This window comes from Chiloscyllium punctatum, chromosome 4 (genome assembly GCF_047496795.1).
Source record: "Chiloscyllium punctatum isolate Juve2018m chromosome 4, sChiPun1.3, whole genome shotgun sequence".
Taxonomy (NCBI): domain Eukaryota; kingdom Metazoa; phylum Chordata; class Chondrichthyes; order Orectolobiformes; family Hemiscylliidae; genus Chiloscyllium; species Chiloscyllium punctatum.
Genome location: NC_092742.1, coordinates 68765483 through 68791775, shown reverse-complemented (window position 1 = coordinate 68791775; position 26293 = coordinate 68765483). Strand labels below are relative to the sequence as shown.

The window sequence follows — 26293 nt, the reverse complement described above, 5'->3', positions numbered from 1 at the left end:
TCAGCTACCCTGTTTACCTGTCCTACTACTTAGAGGGATCTGTGAACAAGTACCTAAAGATTCCAGTGTTTATTGACTGTCCCTAGCTGCCCGTCAGAAAATGGTGCTGAGCTGCCTTCTTGAACCAATGCAGTAACCAAATGTCCTGCCATTCAATGAGTACTCCCTTGTCTTGTTACTTACAAAGTGCATCACCTCACACTTTTCAATGTTAAGTTCCATCTGCCACTGATCTGGCAATCTGACCGATCAGTCTATATCTTTCTGCAACTGAAGATCATCTTCCTCACTCACCACCTGGCCAATCTTCATGTCATCCACAAGCTTACTTATCATCATCCGCCATTCTTACCTATATCTTTATTATATATATATATGTATAATCATGAACAATAGGAGACCCAGCACTGATATACCACTGGTCACTAGCCTCCAGCCTCTAACTCCTATCACTAAGCCAATTTTGGATCCATCTTGCCAAGTTACCCTGGATACCTGATCAATTGTAACCCACAGGATAGAGAGGTAGAACAGTTCCAAAGAAGAGTCATACCAGATTCAAAACATTACCTCTATTTCTTTTACCGCAGACGCTGTCAAACCTGAGTTTCTCTAGCAATATCTATGTTTGTTTCAGAATAGTGGAGGTTCTGAAATATATGGTTTAAATATAATTTGCTAGAGATCAGTCAAATCTTGAATATTGTCCAGGTACAAAGACACAGACTGCTTCAGTGCTGAGGAATTGTGAATGGTAAAATTTTCCATGCACAAATCCACTTTTGACCATTTAATGGAGGGAAGGTCATTGGTGAAGACACAGTAGATCTCCTGCAGTGATGCCCTAGGACTGAGATGATTGGCCTACAAAGATCACTGCAACCACTTGAATTTCATCACTTTTGTCTGTGTTTGATCAAGGCGGTAATTTTTTTAATATGTTCACTCACTACATGTGGGTATCTCTGGCAAGGCCAGCATTTATTGCTCCATCTCTAATTGCCCAGACGGTGGTTGAGAGTGAATCACATTGCTGTGGATCTGGAGTCACATGTCGGCCAGACCAGATAAGGATGACAGATTTCCTTTCCTCAAGGATATTAGTGAATTAGATAGTTTTTTCCAACAATCAACAATAACTTCATGATCATCATTGGATTCTTCAGATTCTTTATTGAATTAAAATTGCATCATCTACTGTGGCGGGATTTGAATCTAGGTCCCCAGAACATTGGTTGACTTTCTGGATTAATGTCAGTAGGTCGTTGCAACCCTCCCCTCATCCCCCATTGTTTGGATGCATCTTACCAAATTAGACTCTTCTAAACTGCAAGGGCCTGGCACAACCTAACTGAGCATTGCAGAATAGGTTATTGCTGAGGAAATGCTACTTGAAAGAACAGTCAATGACCCTATCCACTATTTTGCTGATGATTGAAAGTAGACTAATGGAGCAGTAATCAGCCAGGTTGGACTTGAGCTTTCTGTGGACATAATATTACTTGGCAATTTTCCACATTGTGGATTTTCTAGAACAACGTGGCTAGAGCCATAATTAGTTATGGATCACAAGTCTTCAGCACTACTGCCAGAATATCATCAGGACCCATAGGCTTTGCAATATCCAGTGCCTTTCCTAACTCCCCAAAGCCTGCCCACCATCTAAGAGGCACAAGACACGAGTCTGATACTCCCCACTTGCCTAGGTGGGTGCAGCTGCAACAACATTCAACTCCATTTTCTTCATATTTAGTGAAGTGAATTAAACTGGCTGAACCCCAGTTTCTGTGAGGCTGGGACCTCAGGAGGAGGTTGAAATAAATCATCCTTGTTATGTCTAGCTGAAAGTGGTTGCAAAGCCTTTTCTTTTGCATCTGTATTTCCATGTGGGAATATTTGTGGAGATGGGAATATTTGTGGCACCTCCTCCTCCAGTTAGTTGTTTAATTGTCCATGACTGGATATGGCAGTACTGTGGGGCTTTGATATGATACACACATGCTTTTATTTTGATTAAACACGATTGTCTTTAATGTGTAACTTTTAATAAATCTGTTCTAGTCCTTAATGAATCCATAGTTGTCCAAGTGACTGTTAATCTTGTCCTAAAAAATCAACTTCTCTAAAATGTAGGAGCAAATGACTGCAGATGCTAGAATCTGTACTGAAAACAACCAATGCTGGAGTTCATAGCTGGTCAGACTGCATCCAGGAGAGAGCAAGCAAGCAAGCTAATAAGCGTGGAGGGAACAGTATTTATGCTACAGTTTGGGGAAGGGATTATGGGGGGGTTGTGAGTGTAGGGTGCTCGTGGAGAAAGGAGGTTGATAGTTTAAGTGGTCAGAATGTAAGAATGGCTGAACAATGGTCTTTCTCCAGCCAGACTGGAAAGGACAGACACCCAGAATCCTGCAAGGAATCCATCACATTCTTTCAGTTCCTTTGCCTACATTGCATCTGTTAGGATAATGCATTCCAAAACAGCGCTGCTGACATTGCTTGCTTCTTCCATGACCATGGTTTCCCACCCACTGTGGTTGACAGGGGCTGCAATAACATCCAACCTAACACCTGTGCTTCCACCCTTGCTGCTTCCCATCACTCACAACAGGGTGATCAGGTTCCCCATATCTTCACTCTTCATCCCACCAGCCTCTGCATTCAAAGGATCATTCTCCACTATTTAAGATAACTCCAGCAGAACACCACTACCAAACACATTTCCCCCTCATCTCCCCAGTCTACATTTCACAAGGATCATTCTCTCCGGGACACCCTAGTCCATTCCACAACCATCAACACCATCCCCCTCTTCCCCATGGCACCTTTCCATGTAACCACAGAAGGTGCAACACTTGCCCCTTCGCTTCCTCCCTGCTCACCATCCAAGGGCCTAAACAGTCTTTCCAGGCAAAGCAGCATTTCACCTGTACTTCCTCCAATCTTGTGTATTGTATTGACGGCACTCATTGTGGCCTATTCTACTTTGGAGAAACCAAACGCAGACTGGATGACCACTTTGTGGAACATCTCTGGTCTGTGCGCAAGCATGACCCTGACCTTTTGTAGCCAGTCATTTTAACACAGCATCCTGCTCGCATGCCCACATTATCTGTCCTTGGCATGCTGCAGCATTCCAGTGAATCACAGCACAAACTGAAGGAACCATATTTCATTTTCAGACTAGTCCCTCTACTGCCTTCTGGACTTAATATTGTGTTCAACACCTTCAAATTGTGAACAATTTCTTCCCGTTCTTTTAGCTTGTTACATTCTGTTATCATGTCCTCTCTCCCCTCCAACAATCCCAGTAGGACTGTCTGTCCTTTCAAGTCCCGAAAAGTGTGATGCTGTGACTTATCAACTTTAAGTAAAGCAGTCTTTCTACTCCCTCCCCTTTATCAATTTAACCCACACTGTGTCTCAAGTATGCCCTCTTCCAGCTGACTGAAGCATCTTGTTCTTTAGGAAAGACCAGGTATTCACTTCGTACCTCAACCATGCCCTATGCATCCATGTGTTGATGCACTTTACGTCTCTCATTAGTCACACTTCTCCTTTTTACTATTTAAATGTTTGCAGAAGACCTTTGGATTCATGTTTCCTGTGAATCTGTTCCCATTCAGTCATTTATTTCCTTTTTCACTTCAATTAAGCATTTTTCATTTTCAGCCTGATTCTTACTTGTATTATCAATCTGACAACAACCATAAACATTATTTTCCTCTATTGTCTTAGTCCTTATCTCTTTCATCATCGTGAAAGCCCAGGCTTTGGTTGCACTACATTTCCCTCTTGAGAATGTACTTCAGCTACACCCAGATCTCCTTAGCACAGTAAACCCAAGGCTGGGTTATAAATTTGCGGAGCATTCTTTGATCTCATACTACCTGGGCCAGAATTGTCCTTATACCAATGAAATGGGTTTTTCTCAATTCATTATTTTTACTATTTTTCCTTTTTTTTTGTTGCTTTTCTTTAGCTTATCTTAATCTACTATAATCATTGTGGTGTTCCACATAATACTTACAAATATTTATCTTCAGTAATTCCTTACATTGTAATTCTTACCTAGCTGAAAATATGCCAAGTCATCATTTGTGTTTTCTACTTTTTGTTGAAGTCTAAATGAGTGAATCAAGAAAGCTATTGTACTTTGTGAGGAACTTTTAAAAAATTAAGAAAGCTGGAAAGAAAATAGTTCACCAGAAACCTACTTTGTGCTTTCTCTTTTTAAAAAATTAATTTTGAAATAGTCATGTTACTATGTCAGAGAGATTGAGAGCTTGTAATTGTTCTTTGTCAAATTGTGCGATTTTGGGTTGTGTGTCAATAATATTGCAGCTTCTGTGAATTTACTGCTGGATGCATATGGCTATTTATTTACAAACATAGTCAGCAAGTGAAACCATAGTGGTTTACGATTGGCATTATTGTAATGGCACATGATTCCATTTTACTTTGATGCAAACTGCAATAAACATTGATGGGCAATATTCTGAAGGTGACTGCTTGAACTTCAAAAGGGAAAATATGGTGATTGCCCAAAGGTCTTCTATTGCTCATCATCTTATATTTATTTTCACTATTATATGTATGGCAGTTTGGTTGAGTGTGGTCAGTTACAGTTGCCACCAGCAAATATGTCTTTTAAAGAGTTTCCTCTAAAGAACTAGGAAAATAATAATTTATTTCAAACAGCCAACACAATTATATGTCATACAAATTACTGATTATAACTCTTTATTTTTGCATTTGTGATGCATTTTATCTGCAAATAAATTTATATAGAGATCATATATACACAATATATAATACAATTTAAATCATATATACAAAATCATCAGGTGCTATTGGCTGTGCTTTCCCACCCTTCCTGTTTTAAAATCATCCAACTTTGTGAAATATTCCATCTTTTACATTGGCAGATCTATTAGGCAGGCACTCCTTTGACTGCAGCCCTGTTGTGGTGTTTGGAAGCATATGATGTTACTTCTTCTAGAATATTGACCTTCTCTAAACATTTTACCACAAACTCCGAATTATTGAGAAGAACAAACTGAAAGGCTTGTGGTGTTTGCTCTGGATAGCTTGATTGCCTCCAAAGCTTCTTGTTCTATCTGTGTGAAGGCCTGGATGTTTGCTGGTTTTCTTCCTTTCTGTGATTGTGGATCATTTTGTCCTGTGAAAGGAGAGGGATTGTAAGTGAGTAGCTTTTGGAAGTGAATTTTCATTGTGAGGGGTTTCCTTATAATGTGTAGATGCTGAGAAGGAGAAGAAAGAAGCAACAGATGGAATAGAATGATGTCTCTGTGAAGAATATGGTTTAACTGTTCAGTGAGAAAGCAGTTATTAGAGGAACTTATTGTTTGGCATTTGCTACCAGATGAATACTGTTCATGCCTGTTCTTAAGGCAACAGGCAAATGACTCTTACAGCATGGTGGTAGTCTCTCAATTTCTGGGTCAGAAGGCTCAGCTTCAAGTCCCATAACAGGTCTGAACCAGTTGATTTGAAAAAAAAAATGACAAGCATCAGGCGACTATATGACTAGAATGAGAAAACATTCTGCAGAGAAGGAAAGTGATCAGGTTATTAGGATAATGTAATTTGCTATGAAAATAGAAAGTTGAAGACTTGTTCTCATCATTACTGCTCCAGTCAGGATTACTTGATTATTTGAATCCAGATCCCGTGGTGACACGCCATGAGTTCATTACCATTATACAACTTGTTATGAAATTTGTATTTGTAGCTACTCTCCATCAAATTAAGATGGATCTGGACAAATGTGAGGGGGTGATAATTCTCATTAGCAGAACAATCAGAATTGGAGAATACAGATTTAAGGCAATTGACCAAAGGAGTATTGCTGACCTAACGAAAGGACATTTTAGTAGTAAGTTGTTAGGAAATGGAAAGCAATGCCCAAGAGTGTGGTTGGAGCAGGTTCAACAGAGGCAGTCAAAAGACAATTGATCATTATCTGAAAAGGAAATTTTTGCATGGTGACAGGGGTATGGGTGGGGAGGGTGGGGTGATGGGTGGGTGAATTGCTCCTGCAGGGTAGTCTGGACACAATTAACTGAATGGCCTCCTGTGCTATGACTGTTCCATGATTCTATAACATCCTATATGTGTCCTTTCCTCTTCAATAAGGACTTCAACAACAACATAACTTGTTTTATATAGCACTTGTAAAGTAATACAAACTTCTAGGTGCTTTACAGGAACCTTATAAAACATGACATTGAGCTGCATTGGAACATATAAAGGGAAATGACAAATTGTGTGGTCAAAGATGTAGGTTTTAAGGCATGTTGTAAAGGAGAAAATAGAAGTAGAAATGCTTAGGGCGGGGATTCTGGAGCCTTGAATGAAGATTGCTGAGGACAATTCCATCAATTGTGGAGGGATTAAAATCAGGATGGTCTTGAGGCTGAAATTAGATGAATACACAGAGGGTTGTGAGTTTGGAGGAAATTATAGAAATATAGAGGTAAAAGGCCATGGAATGATTTGAAAATAAGGATGAAAATTCTTTGTGGATTTGTCTGTATATTTGGAAGTGGCTTCTGACTTCAGAATTCTGATACTTACGTTAAACTTGTATAGCATACTGGTTCAGCTGGTATATTGCATCCAGTTCTGGGCACCAGACTTCACAAAGGATGTGCAAACATCAGAAAAAGTGGAGAAAAGTTTCAGAAAATTGGTTCCTGGGTTGAGGAACTTCAGCTACTAAAAGCAGAAGAGTGGCATCAAGTAAATTGTTCTTTTAGAGAGCTGGCACAGACAAGATGGGCCAAGTGGCTTCTTCTTGTGCTGTAATCATCTGCTGTTTTGTGACAGGGCTATAATTGAGGAGGATTTACACTTTGAACAACATTGAAGTGGCTCATAGAAAATTCTTGTTCACAGGAGAGCCAGATAAAATCACCAACATAAAGAGGTCGGCAGTTTACCAATCAAATGTTGATAAGGGCCAACAGTTAAAATATTCTAGCCTTCACATTAATAATACTGAACTGATATTCCACCTGCACCACCCATAGTTCTCCCAATAACCACTGTTAATTACAATTTTCCCTGTAAATTCATGAAAATGAATGTATCTCTTATACTAATAAACATGGAAGTTCATGCAAAGTGTGATGAGGCATATGGATTAATTAATACTTTGCAAGCATGGACATAGCCTAAGTTTGTGATTTAATCAAGCTGATTTTAGTAAAACAGATGATTAGAAAAAGGATAGCATAATTTTAATATACTGGCTGTGTAAACCTTGAAACAAAAATCAAATCTAAAAGCTGATTTCACTTTCGTTCTCTTTTAGGACTCCTTAAGCTGTGTTGAACCTAGTCTAATGGATCTGAATATTTTGCTTGAAGATTCGCTGGAATGGGATGAAATGGACATGAGTAACATTCTGATTGGTGTCCAAGATGAAACAGTTAATATTGCATTTGAGGAAAAGGACGTATCAAAGTTTTCACCAGGACCCATAAATAATCTTGGTGATGAACTTATGCTAGATCAATATACCAGTGGCCCTGGAGAATCACTGTATAGCCCTGGTGAAGCCCCTTCTTCCTGTCCAGATATCTATCAGGTCTACACCCAGCATAATGCACAAATCTATGGAAAAGATCATACATCATACTTCAAGAATGCCTCAATTTTTCCCAATTCAAAGACTTTAGTAAGGAGTGCAAGTAAAGATTCCTCTTTTTCATCTGATGACTCTTTGCCAGAGCTACTGGGTGACTTAATTCCATTAAAAAAGGGAAAACCAATAACACTGAAACTTGAGAGTGAGAATGGAATGGTCAGTGAAGATGGTGTAGAAACAACAACAAATTCTCAAAATTCCCTGCCAAAACAAATTGATCAAGCTCAAACAGTCAAACCATTGCATCCCCTGATTGAATTAAAACATAAAGACTGTCCAATTCAGTCATGCATTTGCCAAAGGCAAGGTCCATTTGTAAAAAAAGAAATGAAGAATGCAGCAAGAACAGAAATAACAAAAAATGATGTACAATTGTCAAAAAATCTTCAATCACTGTCTCTAAGTAATGAAGGAAATTTACAGGCTCATGATAGGAACAAAACCTCTTCAAAGGGCTTTTCAAATGATCTAGAGGCACAATATGATGTGTTCACATTTTATGACTATTCTTACCTGCAGGGCCCTGAACTTGAGTTAAGTATGACTGTAACGCACTCACCTGAAGAAAAAGGAACTACTGATGGAAATGCGTCCTCTAAACCATATTCTGCTGAATTTATTTGTGATTCCAAGCCAAGCCATATCATATCCAAACAATGCCTGCCAATAAAATCAAGTGAAGCTAACCTTGAGACTTACTATGGCAGAACAGATGATGACAGATTATCTCAAGATAATATAAATGACTCAGGTTTTGCATTTTTGTCTCCAAGGTCATCAATGGAATCAATTTCAATTGCTGGTGACATATTTCAGTTTGGAACTAGCAATCACAAAAATGGTGATCTGCAACGCAGTACTTCCTTAGAGAGCTTGGTCATTCCATATAAAGTCACAGAGGAGCTACATAACATTCAAGGATCAGGTAGTGATATTGTAGGTAGTGATGCAGTAGGGGAGCTCAGTAAGAGGACGTTAGACCTATTGAAACGTCTGGAAAACATCCAAAATCCCATGAGTCCAAAAATGAAACGTAGTGTTTCTGATATCACATTGCAGAGTAACTCTCTTAAAATGTCATTCACTGGCCAGCTCTCATTTGATGCTGCATCATCAGCAAATGATGATTCTGCTGCTTCTCTTACTGAACTAAGCAGCAGTGATGAGCTTTCTTTGTGCTCTGAAGATATAATCATTCATAAAAATAAAATTTTGGACTCGAATGCATCATTCAAAAAACATGTTAATCATTCAGTGACTGATGAAGCTGATGTCAATATAAGCATGATTGTTAATGTTTCTTGTACATCTGCTTGTACAGATGAAGAAGACGATAGTGATTTGCTTTCTAGTTCAACTCTTACACTAACTGAAGAGGAGCTATGCATTAAGGATGATGATGATTCCAGCATTGCTACAGATGATGAAATTAATGAAGAAAGTAATCATATTTTAGATAGGAACTATATGAAGAATGACTTCCAAAACTGGATCAAGCCAATTTTTTCTGTGACAAAGGAAAAGAAAAAATTGAATCCTGGAGAAAAGGATCAATGCAGGACTGATTCAAGTAGTATAAAGTTACCAACCTTCAAAAATATTTCAACATTTTATCCATTTTTTAAGACTTCTGCATTGATGCAGTCTGAGTCCAAAGATTGTAAGAGCACATCATTCCATCCAAAAGAAAGACACCGCAAACAAAATGGTGACCATTTGAAAGATGATGTAGAGAATGGTAATGTGGAAAAATCTCTATTAAAAGACAAAAAAGAACTAATTGAAGAGATAGGCAGTAAAAATCTTCAATATTTTGAAAAGGAGCATAACACTAGCAAGACTCATAAATCAGAATGTTCAAATTCTGAATTATTTAGTGGAAAATTTGAGCAAAAAGCAGATATTCTTTCGACACAATACATTCCAACTCCCCAGACCCTCATCCAATCTTCACAGAAAGATAAACAGCGTAAATGTTTGGAAGACAACAGGACTGAAAACCAACATTTGTCATCATGTGCTTTTAACGTTGATGAGAAGCCTGTTTTCTCAGAGAAACCTGAAAAGAACTGTAATGTTACAGTATTAAGTGGAAACGCAGCTTCTGCAAAAGAAGATAAGAAACTTCAACAGCATGAAGGCTCCAGTGCAGATTTAGTAATTAACTGTCTTGGTGATGAATATAATATAACTAGTCAAGAGTCATCTGAAAAATATTCATCTCATCTTAAAACAGAAAGCAGACTTTTGGAAGAAGCTAGTAAGGATCATATTAATGATCTTTCAAATTGTTCCTGTCATTTTAGTGTTCCTCATGGTGTTGATGGTGAAGAAGATAGTTCTGTTCATAATTTTGTGATGGAAATAATTGATATGGCATCAACAGCTCTTAAGAACATATCTCAACATGACTCTGAAATGATGAATCCAACTTCAGTGGCTCAGATCAAGGAAAAAGTTCTGGAACATTCCCACCGACCTTTGCAGCTGCGAAAAGGAGATTTTTATTCTTATCTGTCTATATCATCACATGACAGTGACTGTGGTGAGGTAAACATGTGCATTGATGAGAAAAGCAGCACACCTTTGCCTTTAGATTTTATCGAGAAGAACAGGTTGGAAAACGATGATGAAGATGATAACGTGCATAGTGAAGATGTTGAAGAACAACCTATCCCACACCAACCTTGCTTATTTAATTCTGCACTTCAAAAGGACAAGGTTTCAGATGACAATCCTTTGACCAAACCTGAACCATTTTTTGACAACAATGCATCACTGTTGCCAAATAGTAAACTGGACATTGTGACATCAAAAGCTATTCATTTGACTCCAACTAACCAAAATAAATATGATGCAAATTCAGTAGGAACAAAGAAAATCACTGACAATTCAGATACATTCTTAAGAATTGCCAATCAAATACATAACACACCTAAAGATAATAAATTTCAATCAGTAGACTGCCACTTTGAGAATCCAAACCATAATCCTTTGCTGCCCAAAGCACAAATAGACATTTCTAAGTGTTTGTCAGATAATGAGTTCTTCATTGCTAGATCTAAACTTGAAATGCTCGAACCTGGAGACCCTCCATTTAAGAGCAAGACTGATGGAAATCATAAGTCAGTAAAACAGTCCTATGAAATGGAAATGAACCTGGTGAAGGACTCACAACCAAATGACAGACATTTTAAAAAACAAGGATTTCCATGTGAATTTCCTGTTTCTGAAAATTACCAAATTGAAGATTGCAAAGCCAAACAGAATATTTCCACAAAAGAAAATAATTATGATGGGGACTTCAACTTGTCTCAAAAAGAGGTGAGTTACATACTAAATTACTAGATTCCTGAAGAAGGGCTCATGCCCGAAATGTCGATTCTGCCCGAAACGTTGGATGCTGTCTGACCTGCTGCGCTTTTCCAGCAAAACATTTTCAGCTCTGATCTCCAGCATCTGCAGTCCTCACTTTCTCCTACATGCTAAATTTAAAATGTATTTTTTTTATTGTAGAAGCTACTTTTTCTTCTATTTGGAAAAATAATTAGGAAAAGATCTATTTTGTTTATTCCTAACACATTAACAAAATTTTAGAAATGCAGGTTTTTGAAGTCAACAACTCCTTAATGTGCAACTCATGTAACCGGTAACAACAAAGCCTCAATAATTTTTGTAATATTCTTCAAAAGCTTGATGAACTACTTAATTTTAATTAAACTTAATTATTTCAGTAGTGTATAATACATTTGGCAATGGCTTAGTGAAAATGAAGACATTTCTAATTTGCCCAATACATTTTTTGTTAATCTGTTATGGGATATTCAAGTTACTGTTGAGCAACCATAATTCTCCTTGAACTGAATGGTTTGCTGGGCCATTTCACTTAAGATCACTTAAATTGCAACTGCATTTCTATGATCTTCAGTAGACAAATTAAGGATGGCAGATTTCCTTTCCTAAACAATATTAGTGAGACAGACTATTTTTATTTTGCAATAATCAAGATCATTTCATGATCACTTGTACTGAGATGAACTTTTAATTCAGCTTACTCATTTCATTTAAATTCCAGCAGCCGCCTGAATGGGATTTGAAACCATATCCTCAGACCATTAAACTGAACCTCTGGATTATTAATCTAGAGACATTACCACAATATCACCATGTCACCAAGTATCAATATTTTAGAATAAAATAAAAGCAAAGTGCTGGAGATCTGAAATAAAAACAGAAAGTGCTGGAAAAATTCAGCAGGTCTGGCAGCATCCATTTGAGAGAATGTGAAGTTCTATCATTTGTGTTTTGAATCCACCCAAGATCAGACTTATTTTTGACACATATATCACTCCTTGTTTGGCTGTTCTCATTTTCCAGAGATCCACGCTCAGTGCCATACATTGCCACATTTACACACTCGATTTCTCTCTTAATCAGCACCACCTCATGCTGTTTCAAAGCTGTCAGAGTCCCCTGTTATATTTCACTCTTTGTCTGATCTGACCCCTAAAAAAGAAGCTATTGTTTTTCTTTTCAGATGTTCTTCAGCAACCAACAGGGTACCAGCAATCCTCTGGATCCTTACTCCCACCCACCCAACCTTTCTCTGATCCCTTCCCTTCTTCTAACTCTACTTCTAATTGTGTATTCACAACAGCCTCTGACTGTTTGCGCTCTGATACCAAGTGATCTGTGCTCAGCAAAAGTCTCTGTTCTATCCCCACCTCAATTAATTTTGAACACAATATGACATTAAACTCTTCATCTGTCATCACCTCCATGCTCACTTTCATGACCATTGCCTGCTTCCTTCATCCACTCTAACCTGTCTCCAGCTGAACTTGCTGCATTTTGTTCTCTCAGGTCTAAACCTAACTTTATGATCAAATCTGCCAACAGGGGTAGTGTTGTTGTCATCTGGAGTACTGACTTTAGTTTGCACACAATACAAAGCATATGCAAAAAAAATTAGAAAGAATATCTCATCATAGGTTGTGATTCAAAAAACACAATTTATTCAATATCAATAGAATTGAAAGTATATTATGGTTCTAACTAAAATATGTATTCCACACTTCATCATGCAATCAGGTAAAGGAATATAAATAAAGATGCATAGTCTAAATGACAAAACATTGATATGTGTATTACAGTGTTCTAAAATATTATGGAGGGCTTTTTAATCAATGTATATTTTCTCTCCATTACAATGTGCTGCTTACGTAATTTGAACAATTTCATAGGTGATAGATATCAGTGTAACTTTAAATTTTAAATAATAAGTAAGTTTTAGATATTCATAGTAAAATATTGATGTCTGAATTTTTGGGGATCTGTCAGAGAGTGTAAACAAAAATTTTCTGAAATGGATAGCTTAATCACATGGTATGTTTTTGATGTAAATAAGACTTCACAAAAACTGCTAATAAATCAAGTAAACGTTTTTTTTCTAATTTACAGACCCCTAGCTCTCAAGAGTATACAGCAGGGGATCCTAGGACAACTCAAAGGAGCAGAACCACTGATGTCAAAACTACAGCCAGTGTATATTGCCACAGCGAACTTCCAAGCAACTCTCATTCTGCAAGAACTGTACCCAAGGTATAGGATGTGAGTCAAAAAAAAAATTCCATTCATTTATGTTCACCAGACCAGTCCTTAGAAAGCAACAGCTTTTTCCTTACAGCAAACTAAGCAGTGTCTCAGCGATTCTGTGTTTGCAAAATCTGATACAAAAAAAGGCAATTTACATTATCAATTGTTGGATCTTTTCATAGGTAATTTTGCAAAACATAGAATAAAGTCATAAAAATTGAAGAAACCTTCCAGTGTTCCACTTTTCTTGACGGGCTTGTCTCCTCTGCAGCTGCCTTGATGTATTTCAGTTTGAAGGCTTTTGGGATTGTAGCATAAAATTCAACAGTCACACGCTTCGTATCCCATAATCTGGCTTGAAATATTGCCTATAACCTGCATCTGCTATGTGACTGCTAGCTTTCCACTGTAGTTATCCACAAAGCTATGATAGATAATACAAAACAAAATTTATCAAAAGTTCTGTCCGGGAAGTATTCTGCATGAACATTCAAGCTGAGAATGTTTTGTACAATCTTTATATTAAATTCTATTATTATTTCAAATTCATTTTTATAAATAATTGCCTGTGATGTAATTTATTTAGATAAAAAATGTTGTTCATGCACTAAAAAAGCATGCAATCATCTTTGTTAACAACTTCCTTTTATTACTTGTTACTTTCTGGATTCAATGCTTACTGCTCTTTCTTTTACTTGTCATGTTTCTATATAAATTTAGAGGTCAGTAGCAGCAAAGCAAGATCAAATGCCAAGGTAACTAGCTAGATTGAGATATTTTTTCCTAATTTAGAAGGTGGATAAATGCATGTCTAGAGTGCCTCCTATAAGTTGTAGAAAGGATGCACATTACATTAATCTCTGGAGCTTTATACTGACAGTCATTTCTTCATAACCCTCATTACAAGCTCCTGCTCTTTGCTGCATGGTTTAAAGATCAAGACTGACTCCACACTGTGGAAAGCAAATCTTACGGCTGGCCAGATGTTATTGCTTTCATGCTGCCAGATTTAGGAAAACAAAACCTGAAGTTCAAAATATATAAAACAGAATAGATATGGAAAAAAAAAATTAAGAATACCTGTCGGAAATTTGACTTTTCTATTTTAGGGTCCTTACTTTACCAATAGTTTTCATGACTTCAGGTTTTTATATTCATGTGGAGCCCAATGGTTGCTGCTTTATGTATTCATTATAACTGGGCTTTGCTTTAATCAGTGTTATTTGTATATTGACATTTGTACCTGATGGTATTGTCTGCATACTGAGTATCACAGTGGAGGATAAAAGCAGCAAGAAAGGTCACACATGATAGTTTACCTCCTCTAATTCATCTGTTTTTAATTATTATGAAAATCCAACAATGATTTAATTATATTCAATTGATTTTACAATTGTTACTCCATTAGATTTTTGATGGTTGGCAAAAAGAAATCTCTCACGCTGTAAATATTGCTATTTGACATACATGTGTAGAAACATCTCAAGTTGTTGTCCATTGGTAAACGTGTACTTCCAATAAATTATGTCACAATTTTATGACAGCAAGTTGTAGCATTATTGTATAGAATGTTAACGAGGAAGTATTTATCATTCTTTACTACTACTGACTGCAATATATTTTTGTCTTTCTTCCCCTCCAGAAATCTGGCTGTAACCTTGCTCCATTTTTGCCCACCTTTTCCCAAAATAGCCTGTAATTTAATTGAACCATCCTCTTCCTCACTGTCATCGAAGACAAATTCCTTCCAAATGCGAGTTTTACAAGCAGGTGTGGTAATCTGGTTGCTTCTCTTGGTCCTGTGTTTGGCAGTTGCTATTACTCCCCTATTGGTAATACCAACAGATTGCAGCAAAGTCCGATATTTTTCTTCTTCATGGACTCCTGTCCTAAGCTACCTCCACGGACCTCCTCCATTCTGATCTGCAGTTTATAATTGTCCTTCTACTTGTGGTGAAGGCACTTTTTGATATCTAAGAGAATACTACAGAAATTGCAAAGGTATGAAGGTGTACTTTTATGTTAATTCCTATAATGGCATTTCACACTTTGGCATATTGGAGTAATCTTTGAATTTTATGTGAGAATGTAGTAATCTCAAAAAGCACTGATTTGTCAGAAAAACAAAATCACTTTTCCAAAAAGGAAGCCTTGTTCCATTAAATATGCTAAAGTTAATAAAAAGAGCCACAAGTATAATTTGACTATTTAACTTGAACATATGACAAGTGGCATAAAAATTTATAAACAATTAATTTGAAATTTATGTTTAGTCTTGATTATCATACATTGATACATTTAAAGTAAGTAATGTTAAACCTATACCACCATAAAATACATAGATCCAATCTATGCAATCCTAAAACAACCATATTGTGCTGTGTATTACAATTATTGGTATGTATTGTCGAGTTTTGTTATTCCAGCTTCTTATGATGGGGAAGAGAAGAAATGTTTTAACAATGTGTGCCTTGCTGTATTTCTTACACCTTTTGTTAAAAAGCTGCTTTTCCCGGTTTAAAAAAAGTTGGCTTAAAGAAATGTTGTAGCAAGGTTACGCTATGTATAATTTCTGTACATATGTACAAGAAAATGCTAATCATGTATGATGATATACAATGCTTCTGTGTATTGTGTTACTGTGTCTAGTGACGTGGAAAATATTAAGCCTTAAGCTGCTAGATTGCATGGGTAAATTAAAGTTGGCAAATAAAAAAATCTTTATCAGACAAGTGGAGTGAATTATTGGGTTTCAAGGAGGCAACATTTCCTGCAGAATAATAGTTAAAAATGTTTACTATATGTATATGTATATATAAAGTTCAGTATTGCCACATTTTGTCCCATAAATCTCCAACTGTCCAATACAGTGCACAGAATCATAGGCTATAACATCCTAAAGAGGAAGAAAATCATGACTCAGAATAAACCAGAACATTCAAAAGATTTATATATTAATAAACAGTAGCTTTAACACGGAAATCAAAGGGAGAAATTTAATTATACCCAACTATACAAGAATAGAGTTAAAGTAGCTCTGCTTACTACCCCATTCCTGGAGGATTCTTACTCATTGCTTGTCTTTTCAGAAGGTGAAGATGCCTAACTGAGTTGCAGACCTCATTAGTATGCTAATCAAGCCATAGATTTCTAAGGCACTTTAATGATTTTTTATGGAGGGAGGTAAGAAAGGCTCCTCAAGGCAGGTCAAAATCTTTTCTCTGTGGTGTCAGGAAGTGTAGAATGTTCCACTAAGCTCCACAAAGCATGTCTGGTTGTCTGCTATCTTAGATCCCCTCTCCCTTTCTTAAAGTGGCCCCAGTTTCCACTCTAATTTACCTTGCTTCCAGAAAGCAAACTCCAGTGTTTTGTCCAAAACCTGCCACTTGTCTATTTACACCATTTTCAGAATCCATGATCTACAGCAGGACAATAAAAGTGTATTTATTGTAATTAATTTTGATTTTGGTAGGTTTAGGTAATCTGTGGAGCTAAGTTTATTTTTTAAAAATATGTTATATGTTAATAAGTAATTGGCATAACCACAACTCCAAAGTAAATCAATTTATTTTATATTGGTTGAGCATTTGGAATAGGAAAGTTTAAGTATATATTTTTAAATAACTCTGATTCATACACAAGAAATATTGTAATATACTATCAGCAGCTTCATAAAAAAAGAAAAAAAGAAAACTTGAATTGAATGGAATTTTGGCATTGTACTTGCCAAAAAGTGTCCACTTTTACATTCCCATTTGCACTTAATTCAATAAAATACACTTTATTTAATTTGCAATGCTGCAAGTATTGAATGCAAAAATGTGTTAAATAAATGACTGAGAATATCACTATAGTTAATAGAGGAGTTTTGAAACTTTTGAGAATGATCTTAAAGCTGAATCTATTCAGCTAAATACTTTGAAGTGTCAGATTTATAACTGCTTCTGGAAATAGAAAAGTCAGGAATTCTTGTCACAATGATTTACTATTGCAGAATTCACAAAACTTTAAAGTGGCACAGGCCATGAATATTTTAAATAAAATTGATGTTACATTTGACTTTTTGAATATGTGAGAAATTAATAGATAAGTGATAATTCATTTCACATATTTTGTCCAGATTTAGTCAAACAATTTAAATTTGATAGAGCAGATATTAACTTGCAGAATTAGGGTAAAGTAGAAAAGTGGAATACAGATGCAAAAAGTAAAATATGGGAGTATCAATAAATGAATGTTATTCCAACTGGGGTATCATGTTCATTGCATTTATAGCACAGAAACAGGCCATTAACTCAACAGCTTTATGACTGTGTGCTCTAGAGAAGCTTCTCAACATGTCATCCTTTCAACATATTCCTCTATTTCTTTCTCATTCATTACTTACTTAGTTCACTTGAAATAAATCTTTTCTACTCACCACCATTATCTTTAAAAGCAGGTGAGATGCCTATTGTTGACTCTTAGGGTTACTATGATTACTTTCCGCATATGTTAACAGACTAGGTGAAAAGATAAAAGACCAGAATTTACAAGTTGTCTGTTGCCACAACATTGAAAATAATTGTAACAAATTAACTGCAGGAAAAGATATTCATAATAACCTGGATAAACTCAGAAATTCACTCAATATTAAGCAACTAACCAATGGAAAAATGCAAAGTAGTTGTAAACAGAACTTAATTTTGATTATAAGATCAATTGTAATAAACGATGAAAAGGTAAACACATAAAAGATTTGCAGGTTAGGCTGCAAACTAGTTTTGGGAATATCTGGTCTGTGTCTACCACAGGGAAGGAATTTTATATGTCTTTCCAACAGCCTGGAGACCAAAGTATTATTTTTATTATTTATATATATTGGGCCTGAAGAGCGAAAATCCTAGACAAAATGGACTTATTGCCTTATCTTGTTTTGCAAATTCTTATGAACTGAATCATATTATCTTGTATAGAATATTGTTATCACTCTAAACATGAAACAAGTGTTGAGTTTAATTCATGTTAATAACATTTATATTTCTTTACTGCTGTGCAAAAAAGAGCATTCAGTGGATAGCATTCAGTTACGTATGGATTTTACTCCAACATTTGCACTGAATTGTCCATTAGATATATCTTGTATCTCAGCATATTTACATTAAAATGTCAATGAGGAATATTACAGTGAGTAAATGATGTAGCGAACTTGGATGAAATATTTGTTTGGATATTTATTTTATTAACATACCAAAGACCATAAAAAAAATTGAGCATGAGTAGGCTATTTAACCCTAAACTGAAAAATGTGTTGCTGGAAAAGTGCAGCAGATCAGGCAGCATCCAAGGAGCAGGAGAATCGACGTTTCGGGCATAAGCCCTTCTTCAGGAATGAGGAAGGTGTGCCAAGCAAGCTAAGATAAAAGGTAGGGAGGAGGGACTTCGGGGAGGGGCGTTGGGAATGTGGAAGGAGGTTAAGGTGAGGGTGATAGGCCGGAGAAGGGGTGGGGCGGACAGGTCGGGAAGAAGATTGTACGTCAAGAAGGCGGTGCTGAGTCCGAGGGTTGGGACTGAGATAAGGTGGGGGGAGGGGAAATGAGGATGCCTTCTTTGAAGAAGCTCTCTTCCTCCCAGCTTTTCCAGCAACACATTTTTCAGCTCTGATCTCCAGCATTTGCACTCCTCACTTTCTCCTAGTTGATTTTAACCTACTGCAAATCCTCTTGCAAGGATGCCTTCCTTGAAGAAGCTCTCTTCCTCCCACAGCTTCCTCATTTCCCCTCCCCCCACCTTATCTCAGTCCCAAACCTTGGACTCAGCACTGCCTTCTTGACCTGCAGTTTTCTTCCCGACCTCTCTGCCCCCACCCCCTCTCCCGCCTATCACCCTCACCTTAACCTCCTTCCACCTATCGCATTCCCAACGCCCCTCCCCCAAGTCCCTCCTCCCTACCTTTTATCTTAGCCTGCTTGGCACACCTTCCTCATTCCTGAAGAAGGGCTTATGCCCGAAACGTCGATTCCCCTGCTCCTTGGATGCTGCCTGACCTACTGCGCTTTTCCAGCAACACATTTTCAGCTCGCTCTCCAGCATCTGCAGTCCTCACTTTCTCCTATTTAACCCTAAATCCTGTTTCATCATGCAATACCATCAGAGTAGATTGGTTTGTGGCCTTTACTCCACTTTTCTGCATCACTCACACTTATAATCTTTGAAATGCTTGTCAATCAAGATCTGTGTAACTCAGTCTTGAATATATTCAATGATCCAGGATTCATTGACCACTAGGAAAGGCAATTCCAACCAATAATTACCCTCTGAAAGAAGTTCCACTTCATTAATGTCTTACATATTTCATTGTAAACTCTACCTCTTCTGTTTTAGATTCCCCATGAGGAGAGAAATTCTCTCAATATTGATCCTTTCAAGCCCCCTTAGAATCTCATGTTTCATTAAAATCACATTTTAATCTTCTAAATTTCACTGAGTGTAGGCCTAATTTACTAAACCTTTGCCCTTATGATAATTTCTTCATCACAGGAATCAGCCTCATGACCTTCTTTGAATTAAGTCTGATCAAAGTATATCCCTCACTAAATAAATCCAAACCATAGATAATATTGTACGTGTGGTCACATCAATGCACTGTACAGTTGTCGCAAGATTTCTTTATTTTTAATACTTCATCACCCTTGCAAAATAGCCAACATTCCATTTGCCTTTCTCAATAAAGACTGTATCTGCATGCCAACCTTTTATCATTCGTGTACCAGGAAACTCAAATCCCTCTGTATACCAAAAATTTACAGTTTCTCTCCATGTCAATCATAACTTGATTTTCTAGTCTTCTAGCAAAATGGACAACCTCAAGGGTTTCCACAATATGCATCAACTATTTTTACTCACTTAAACTATCCATATTATTTTGCAGACTTTTTGTATCCCATAACATTCTTTCTTACTTGTCCTCGAATTGTCAGCAGTTTGTTCCTTCATCCCAAGTCATTAAAATAGATTGCAAATGGTTGAGTCTCTAGCACTATCAATGAGTTGTTTGCCATCCTTAAAATAACCTATTTGTTGTAACTCTGTTTCCTCTTAATTAGTTAGCTTTCTGTCCATACTTATATACTGAATCGTCCCCAATTTCACAAATGCTTATATTGTGTTACTTTTCATGTACCTTGTCAAATAACTTTCGGAAATCAGAATACACTACTTCTGCTGGTTGCTCTTGATTTAGTCTACAGTTACATCTGCAAAAGATTCAAATAAATTGGTCAAACACAATTTCACTTTCACAAAACCATACTGATTCTGCCTGACTGTATTATGGTCCACTAAATGTCCTGCTACTATCAATTTAATAATGGATTCTGGCATGTTGCCAAAGGGTCTGTTCCCATGCTGTACATCTCTATGACTCTATGTTTCCAATGGCAGTGGTAAAGCTAACTGGCTTGAGTTTTGTTTTGTCACCTTCCTTTCATGAACAGAGAGGTTACATTTGAAGATTTCCACTCTACTAAAACATTTCCAGAATCTCCAGAATTTTGGAAGATTACAGTCAATGCACCTATTATTTCTATAGTAGCTTCATTTAAGACCCTAGGATGCAGGCCATTCTGTCCAAGGGACTGTTCAGCTCTAAGTCCCAATTGAAATCCAAATACTTTTTTGTAGTGATAGTGATTGATTAAGTTTCTTTTTCCCTTTAATCTCTTGACCTTTTGTGTTGTCTACTGTGAGGATGAAAACAAAATATTTGTTCAAATCCCCATCTGTATCCTTGTTTTCCATTATTATTGCTCAGTCTCACCTTTGAATGACCAATGCTCATTTGGCTACTCTTTTCTTATTTAAATAGTAATTGACATTTTTTGCTATTTTTATTGCTAGTTTTCTCTTATATTCCTCTTACAAGTCTATTCTTTCAGTTAACCTTTCCTACTTTTTAAAATATTTTCAATCTTTTGGCCTGTTACTAAACTTTGCAGTGTTGTATACCTTTTCTTTTGAGTTGACAGCACCCTTAACTTCCTTAGTTTACTGTTGATAATACATACTTCTGGTAAAGTGTTTTTCTTCATGGAATCACAGAATTGTTTATGGTGCAGGAGAAGCCCATTCAGCTTGTGTCTGCACCAGGTTTTCAAATGAGCATCATGACATTGTGCCATTCTTCCTTCCTTTCCCAGTAATGCTGAAAATTTAAATATTCATCTGGTAGCTTCTTCAATGCTTTAGTTGAATGCCTCCACCATCCTTTGAGATCTGAACCACTCACAATATGAAAACAAATTCTTCTCACACCACATTTACATCTTTTGCAAATCACTTTAGTTTGTGCCAACTTTCTCTTGATTTTATGCAAATGATAACATTCTTTCTTAATCTCTTCTGATCAGATCTCTCATGAGTACCAGCATACAGGTAGAAAGAGGAGAGACATTCAGCTGAGGGAATATGAGCAGCTGGGGTTATATTAAAAAACAGAACCAGGTATGTAATAATCTCTGAATTACTATCTGAGTCATGAGCTAATTGGCTCAGGGTCAACATGATTAAAGAGGTAAACATGTGGCTCAAAGATTGGTGGAAGAAATGGGTTCGAATTAATGAGACATTGGCAAATGTACTGGAGAAAAAGGGAGCTGTTGCTATGAACAGCTGACCAAGCTCCACCTGAATCATGCTGGAACCAAAGACCTAGCATATTGCATAACTAGCGTTGTAGATAGGGATTTAAACTAAATAGTCGGGTGGGAGTGCTTCCATTACATAGAATATTATAAAATGAAAGGTAAAGGAGAAGGTAGGATTGCAGGTTAGTGATGTGCTGATTTTACCAAAAAACAAAGGAAGGGACAGCGTGTGTGAATGTCTTATTGGACTAAGGAGTTGGGAAATTCAATCATAAGAACAGACTTAAACATTATGATGCATTCAAAATAATTTTAAAAAATTAATTTGAGCAAAGGTAAAAAAAAACAGCAAGGGAAAGAAGACATTGGTAAGAGTTGTGTACAGACCCTCAAACAGTACCCACTCTGTGGGAAAGGCTATAAATCAAAAATATTAAGAGCATGTTTTTAAAAAGAGCATTAATTATGGGTGAGTTTAATCTTCATATTGATTGGATTAATCAAATTGGAAATCGTAACTATGATGAAAAGACTCATAAAGTGCAGTAGGGTTAGTTTCCTAAAACAATATGTCACGGAGCCAATCAGGGAGCAGGCTACCTTGGTCCTGGTAATGGGTAATGAGTTAGATTTAATGAATGACCTCTGAGTAAAAGATCCTCCAGGAAGCAGTTATCATAACATGACAGAAATTAACATAAAATTCTAACTTAAATAAAGGAATTACAATGAAAAGAGGATAGAGTAAGCTAAAGTGAACTGGATCAATAGATTAGAAAAGGTGACAGTAAGCAAGCAGTGGCAGACATTTAAGGAAGTAATTCATGACTCTCAGCAAAAATACATCCCAGTAGGGAGAAAAAGTTCTAAGAGAGGGATGAACCAACCATGGCTAACCAAGGATTTTAAGGAAAGTATGATGTGAAAGAAAGAAGCAAAAAAGGAGGCCAAAGTCAGTGATAGCCCTGAAGACTGGGATAAATTAAGAATCCAGCACAGGAGGACTAAAAAAGATATAATCTAATCAAGCAGAACCAGCTCAGTTTTATAAAAGGAAAATTATGTCTGACTAATTTATTCAAGTTTTTTTGAGGAAGCATCAACTAGAGTGGCTAGAGGGGAACCAGTAGATGCGTTACATTTGATTAGATTAGATTAGATTACTTACAGTGTGGAAACAGGCCCTTCGGCCCAACAAGTCCACACCACCCCGCCGAAGCATAACCCACCCATACCCCTACATCTACCCCTTACCTAATTTAGCATGGCCAATTCACCTGACCTGCACATCTTTGCACATATTTGGATTTCCAGAAGGCATTCAAACATGGTCCCTCACACAAAAGGTTAATTCAGAATACAAGTGCCAACAGTGTTTGAGGTGGTATATTGGCATGGATAGACATTTGGTTCATGGGCATAATGGGTTTTTTTTTAGGATGGTGACCTGTGACTAGGTTTCCTTAGGGAGCAGTGCTGGGACCAGAACTGTTTACAATACATTTGTATCAAAGACTTGGAGGAAGAAAGTGGATGTACTATAGCCAAATTTGCAGATGACACTAAGTTAGGTGGAAAGGCAGGTTGTGAGAGGGATACAGATAGTTTATATAGAGCTATTGATAAGTAAGTGAGTAAAGAGTTGGCAAATTGAGTATAATATGGGAAAATGTGAAATTGTTCATTTTGGAATGAAAACAAAAGTCATAGAGTCATAGAGATGTACAGCATGGAAACAGACTCTTTGATCCAACCCGTCCATGCCGAGCAGATATCCCAACCCAATCTAGTCCCACCTGCCAGCACCCGGCCCATATCCCTCCAAACCCATCCTATTCATATACCCATCCAAATGCCTCTTAAATGTTGCAATTGTACCAGCCTCCATCATTCCCTCTGGCAGCTCATTCCATACACGTACTACCTCTGCGTGAACAAGTTGCCCCTTAGGTCTCTTTTATATCTTTCGCCTCTCACCCTAAACCTATGCCCTCTAGTTCTGGACTTCCCAACCCCAGGGAAAAGACTTTGCCTATTTACCCTATCCATGCCGCTCATAATTTTGTAAATCTCTATAAGGTCACCCCTCGGACTCTGATGCTCCAGGGAAAATAGCCCCAGCCTGTTCAGCCTCTCCCTATAGCTCAAATCCTCCAACCATGGCAACATCCTTATAAATCTTTTCTGAACATGGAAACAAACCCTTCGGTCCAATCCGTCCACACTGAGCAGATATCCCAACCCAATCTAGTCCCACCTGCCAGCACCCAGCTCACATTCCTCCAAACCCATCCTATTAAAATACCCATCCAAATGCCTCTTAAATGTTACAATTGTACCAGCCTCCACCACGTCCTCTGGCAGCTCATTCCATACACGTACTACCCTCTATGTGAAAAAGTTGCCCCTTAGGTCTCTTTTATATCTTTTGCCTCTCACCCTAATCCTGTGCCCTCTAGTTCTGGACTCCCCGACCCCAGGGAAAAGACTTTGCCTATTTACCCTATCCATGCTCCTCATAATTTTGTAAATCTCTATAAAGTCACCCCTCAGACTCCGATGCTCCAGGGTAAACAGCCCCAGCCTGTTTAGCCTCTCCCTATAGCTCAAATCCTCCAACCCTAGCAACATCCTTGTAAATCTTTTCTGAACCCCTTCAAGTTTCACAACATCTTTCTGATAGGAAGGAGACCAGAATTGCAAGCAATATTCCAACAGTGACCTAACCAATGTCCTGTACAGCCACAACATGACCTCCCAACTCCTGTACTCAATACTCTGACCAATAAAGGAAAGCATACCAAACGCCTTCTTCACTATCCTATTTCCTGCGACTCCACTTTCAAGGAGCTACGAACCTGCACTCCAAGGTCTCTTTGTTCAGCAACACTCCCTAGGACCTTACCATTAAGTGTATTAGTCCTGCGAAGATTTGCTTTCCCAAAATGCAGCACCTCGCATTTATCTGAATTAAACTCCATCTGCTACTTCTCAGCCCATTGGCCCATCTGATTAAGATCCTGTTGTAATCTGAGGTAACCCTCTTCGCTGTCCACTACACCTCCAATTTTGGTGTCATCTGCAAACTTATTAACTGTACCTCTTATGCTCGCATCCAAATCATTTATGTAAGTGACAAAAAGTAGATGACCCAGCACCGGCCCTTGTGGTACTCCACTGGTCACAGGCCTCCAGTCTGAAAAACAACTCTCCACCATTATTTAAATAGTGAAAAACACAGAAAGCTGCAACAAAGGTGTTTGGTTGTACTCGTGTAGGAAACACAGAAAGCAGGAAATCAGAAAGGCTAATGGAATTTTGGCCCTTCTTTCATGGGGCTTGGATTAGGGATGACTTACTGCAGTTGTACAAGATGCTGCTGAGACCACATTTTGGAATACTGTGAACAGTTTTGGTCCCCTTATTTAACAAAAAGATATAATTTCATTGAAAGCAGTTCAGAGATGGTTTACTAGGGTGATCCCTGATATGGGGATATTGTCTCGAGCAAAGGCTAAACATGTTGAGACTCTACCCACTGGAGTTGAGAAGAATGAGGTGGTAATCTCATTGAAATATATAGGATTCTTAAGGGTCTTGACAGGGTAAATACTGACAGGTTGTATTGCCTCATGGAAAAGTCTAGGATCAGAGGTTATAGTCTCAGATAAAGAGTTACAAATTTAAGGCTGAGATAAGGAGGTATCTTCTCAGTGAGGGTTGTGGGTCTTTGGAATTCCTTGCCCCTTTGGGGGGGGGCACAGATTCCTTGTGTATATTTAAACTGAGATTGAGAGATTTATGGTCTGAATGCATATCAAGGACTATAGAGAAAACCCAAGAAAGTGGATGTCAGGAATATCAACCAGGATCCTACTGAATGGTGGAACAGACTTGAGAGACCAAATGGCCTATTCCTGTTCTTATTTCTCATGGATTTTGAAATCTTCAATCAAATCTGCTCTTACCCTTCTCCAACATCTCATCATAACTTAAGTTTGTCATCCCTGGAAACATTTATTTTAAGTCTCTTTTTCATTCTCTCTAATGTGTTCTTAGATGAAGAGAATTGTTTCTTTTTCCTGTAACCATACTGACTGCCATTTCATTCATTCTGACTTCCTCCACTTGAATGCTTTGCGCAGTAAGGGCTGTGATCAGTCTGCTCATCCACTCTGCACACTCTGCTCTCATTGACAAGCTGCAAGAACTTCTGACCTGTTAAACAATTACAAGGATTGAGTGTCCTTCAGTGCTCCTAACTGAATCCTCATTCCTGTATTATTCACAGCCATAAGTCTGTGCACCTGATTATAGAACAAATCTGAAGTACTTTGCACAAAAGGGTGTGAATGCTCTCCAGAAAAGAAGTGTCCGGGTAATTTTCTCTCTCCCCAAT

At 37.5% G+C, this 26293-nt stretch overlaps 1 protein-coding gene across 4 annotated transcripts in view; it reads left to right on the top strand.

Annotated features, from left to right (window-relative positions):
• The window catches only part of akap6 (A kinase (PRKA) anchor protein 6), a 413822-nt gene extending 398697 nt beyond the window's left edge, over window positions 1-15125 (top strand). For 2 of the 4 annotated variants that reach the window (XM_072568962.1, XM_072568965.1), the window contains 3 exons: window positions 7340-10999; window positions 13136-13276; window positions 14913-15125. In XM_072568962.1, the coding sequence (XP_072425063.1) occupies window positions 7340-10999; window positions 13136-13276; window positions 14913-14969 (3858 nt within the window). In that variant the 3' untranslated portion in view covers window positions 14970-15125. Of the gene's footprint in view, window positions 1-7339; window positions 11000-13135; window positions 13286-13990; window positions 14026-14912 lie in introns of all 4 variants that reach the window. The other 2 variants (XM_072568964.1, XM_072568963.1) reach the window with 2 other exon arrangements.
• The last annotated feature ends 11168 nt before the right edge of the window (window positions 15126-26293 follow it).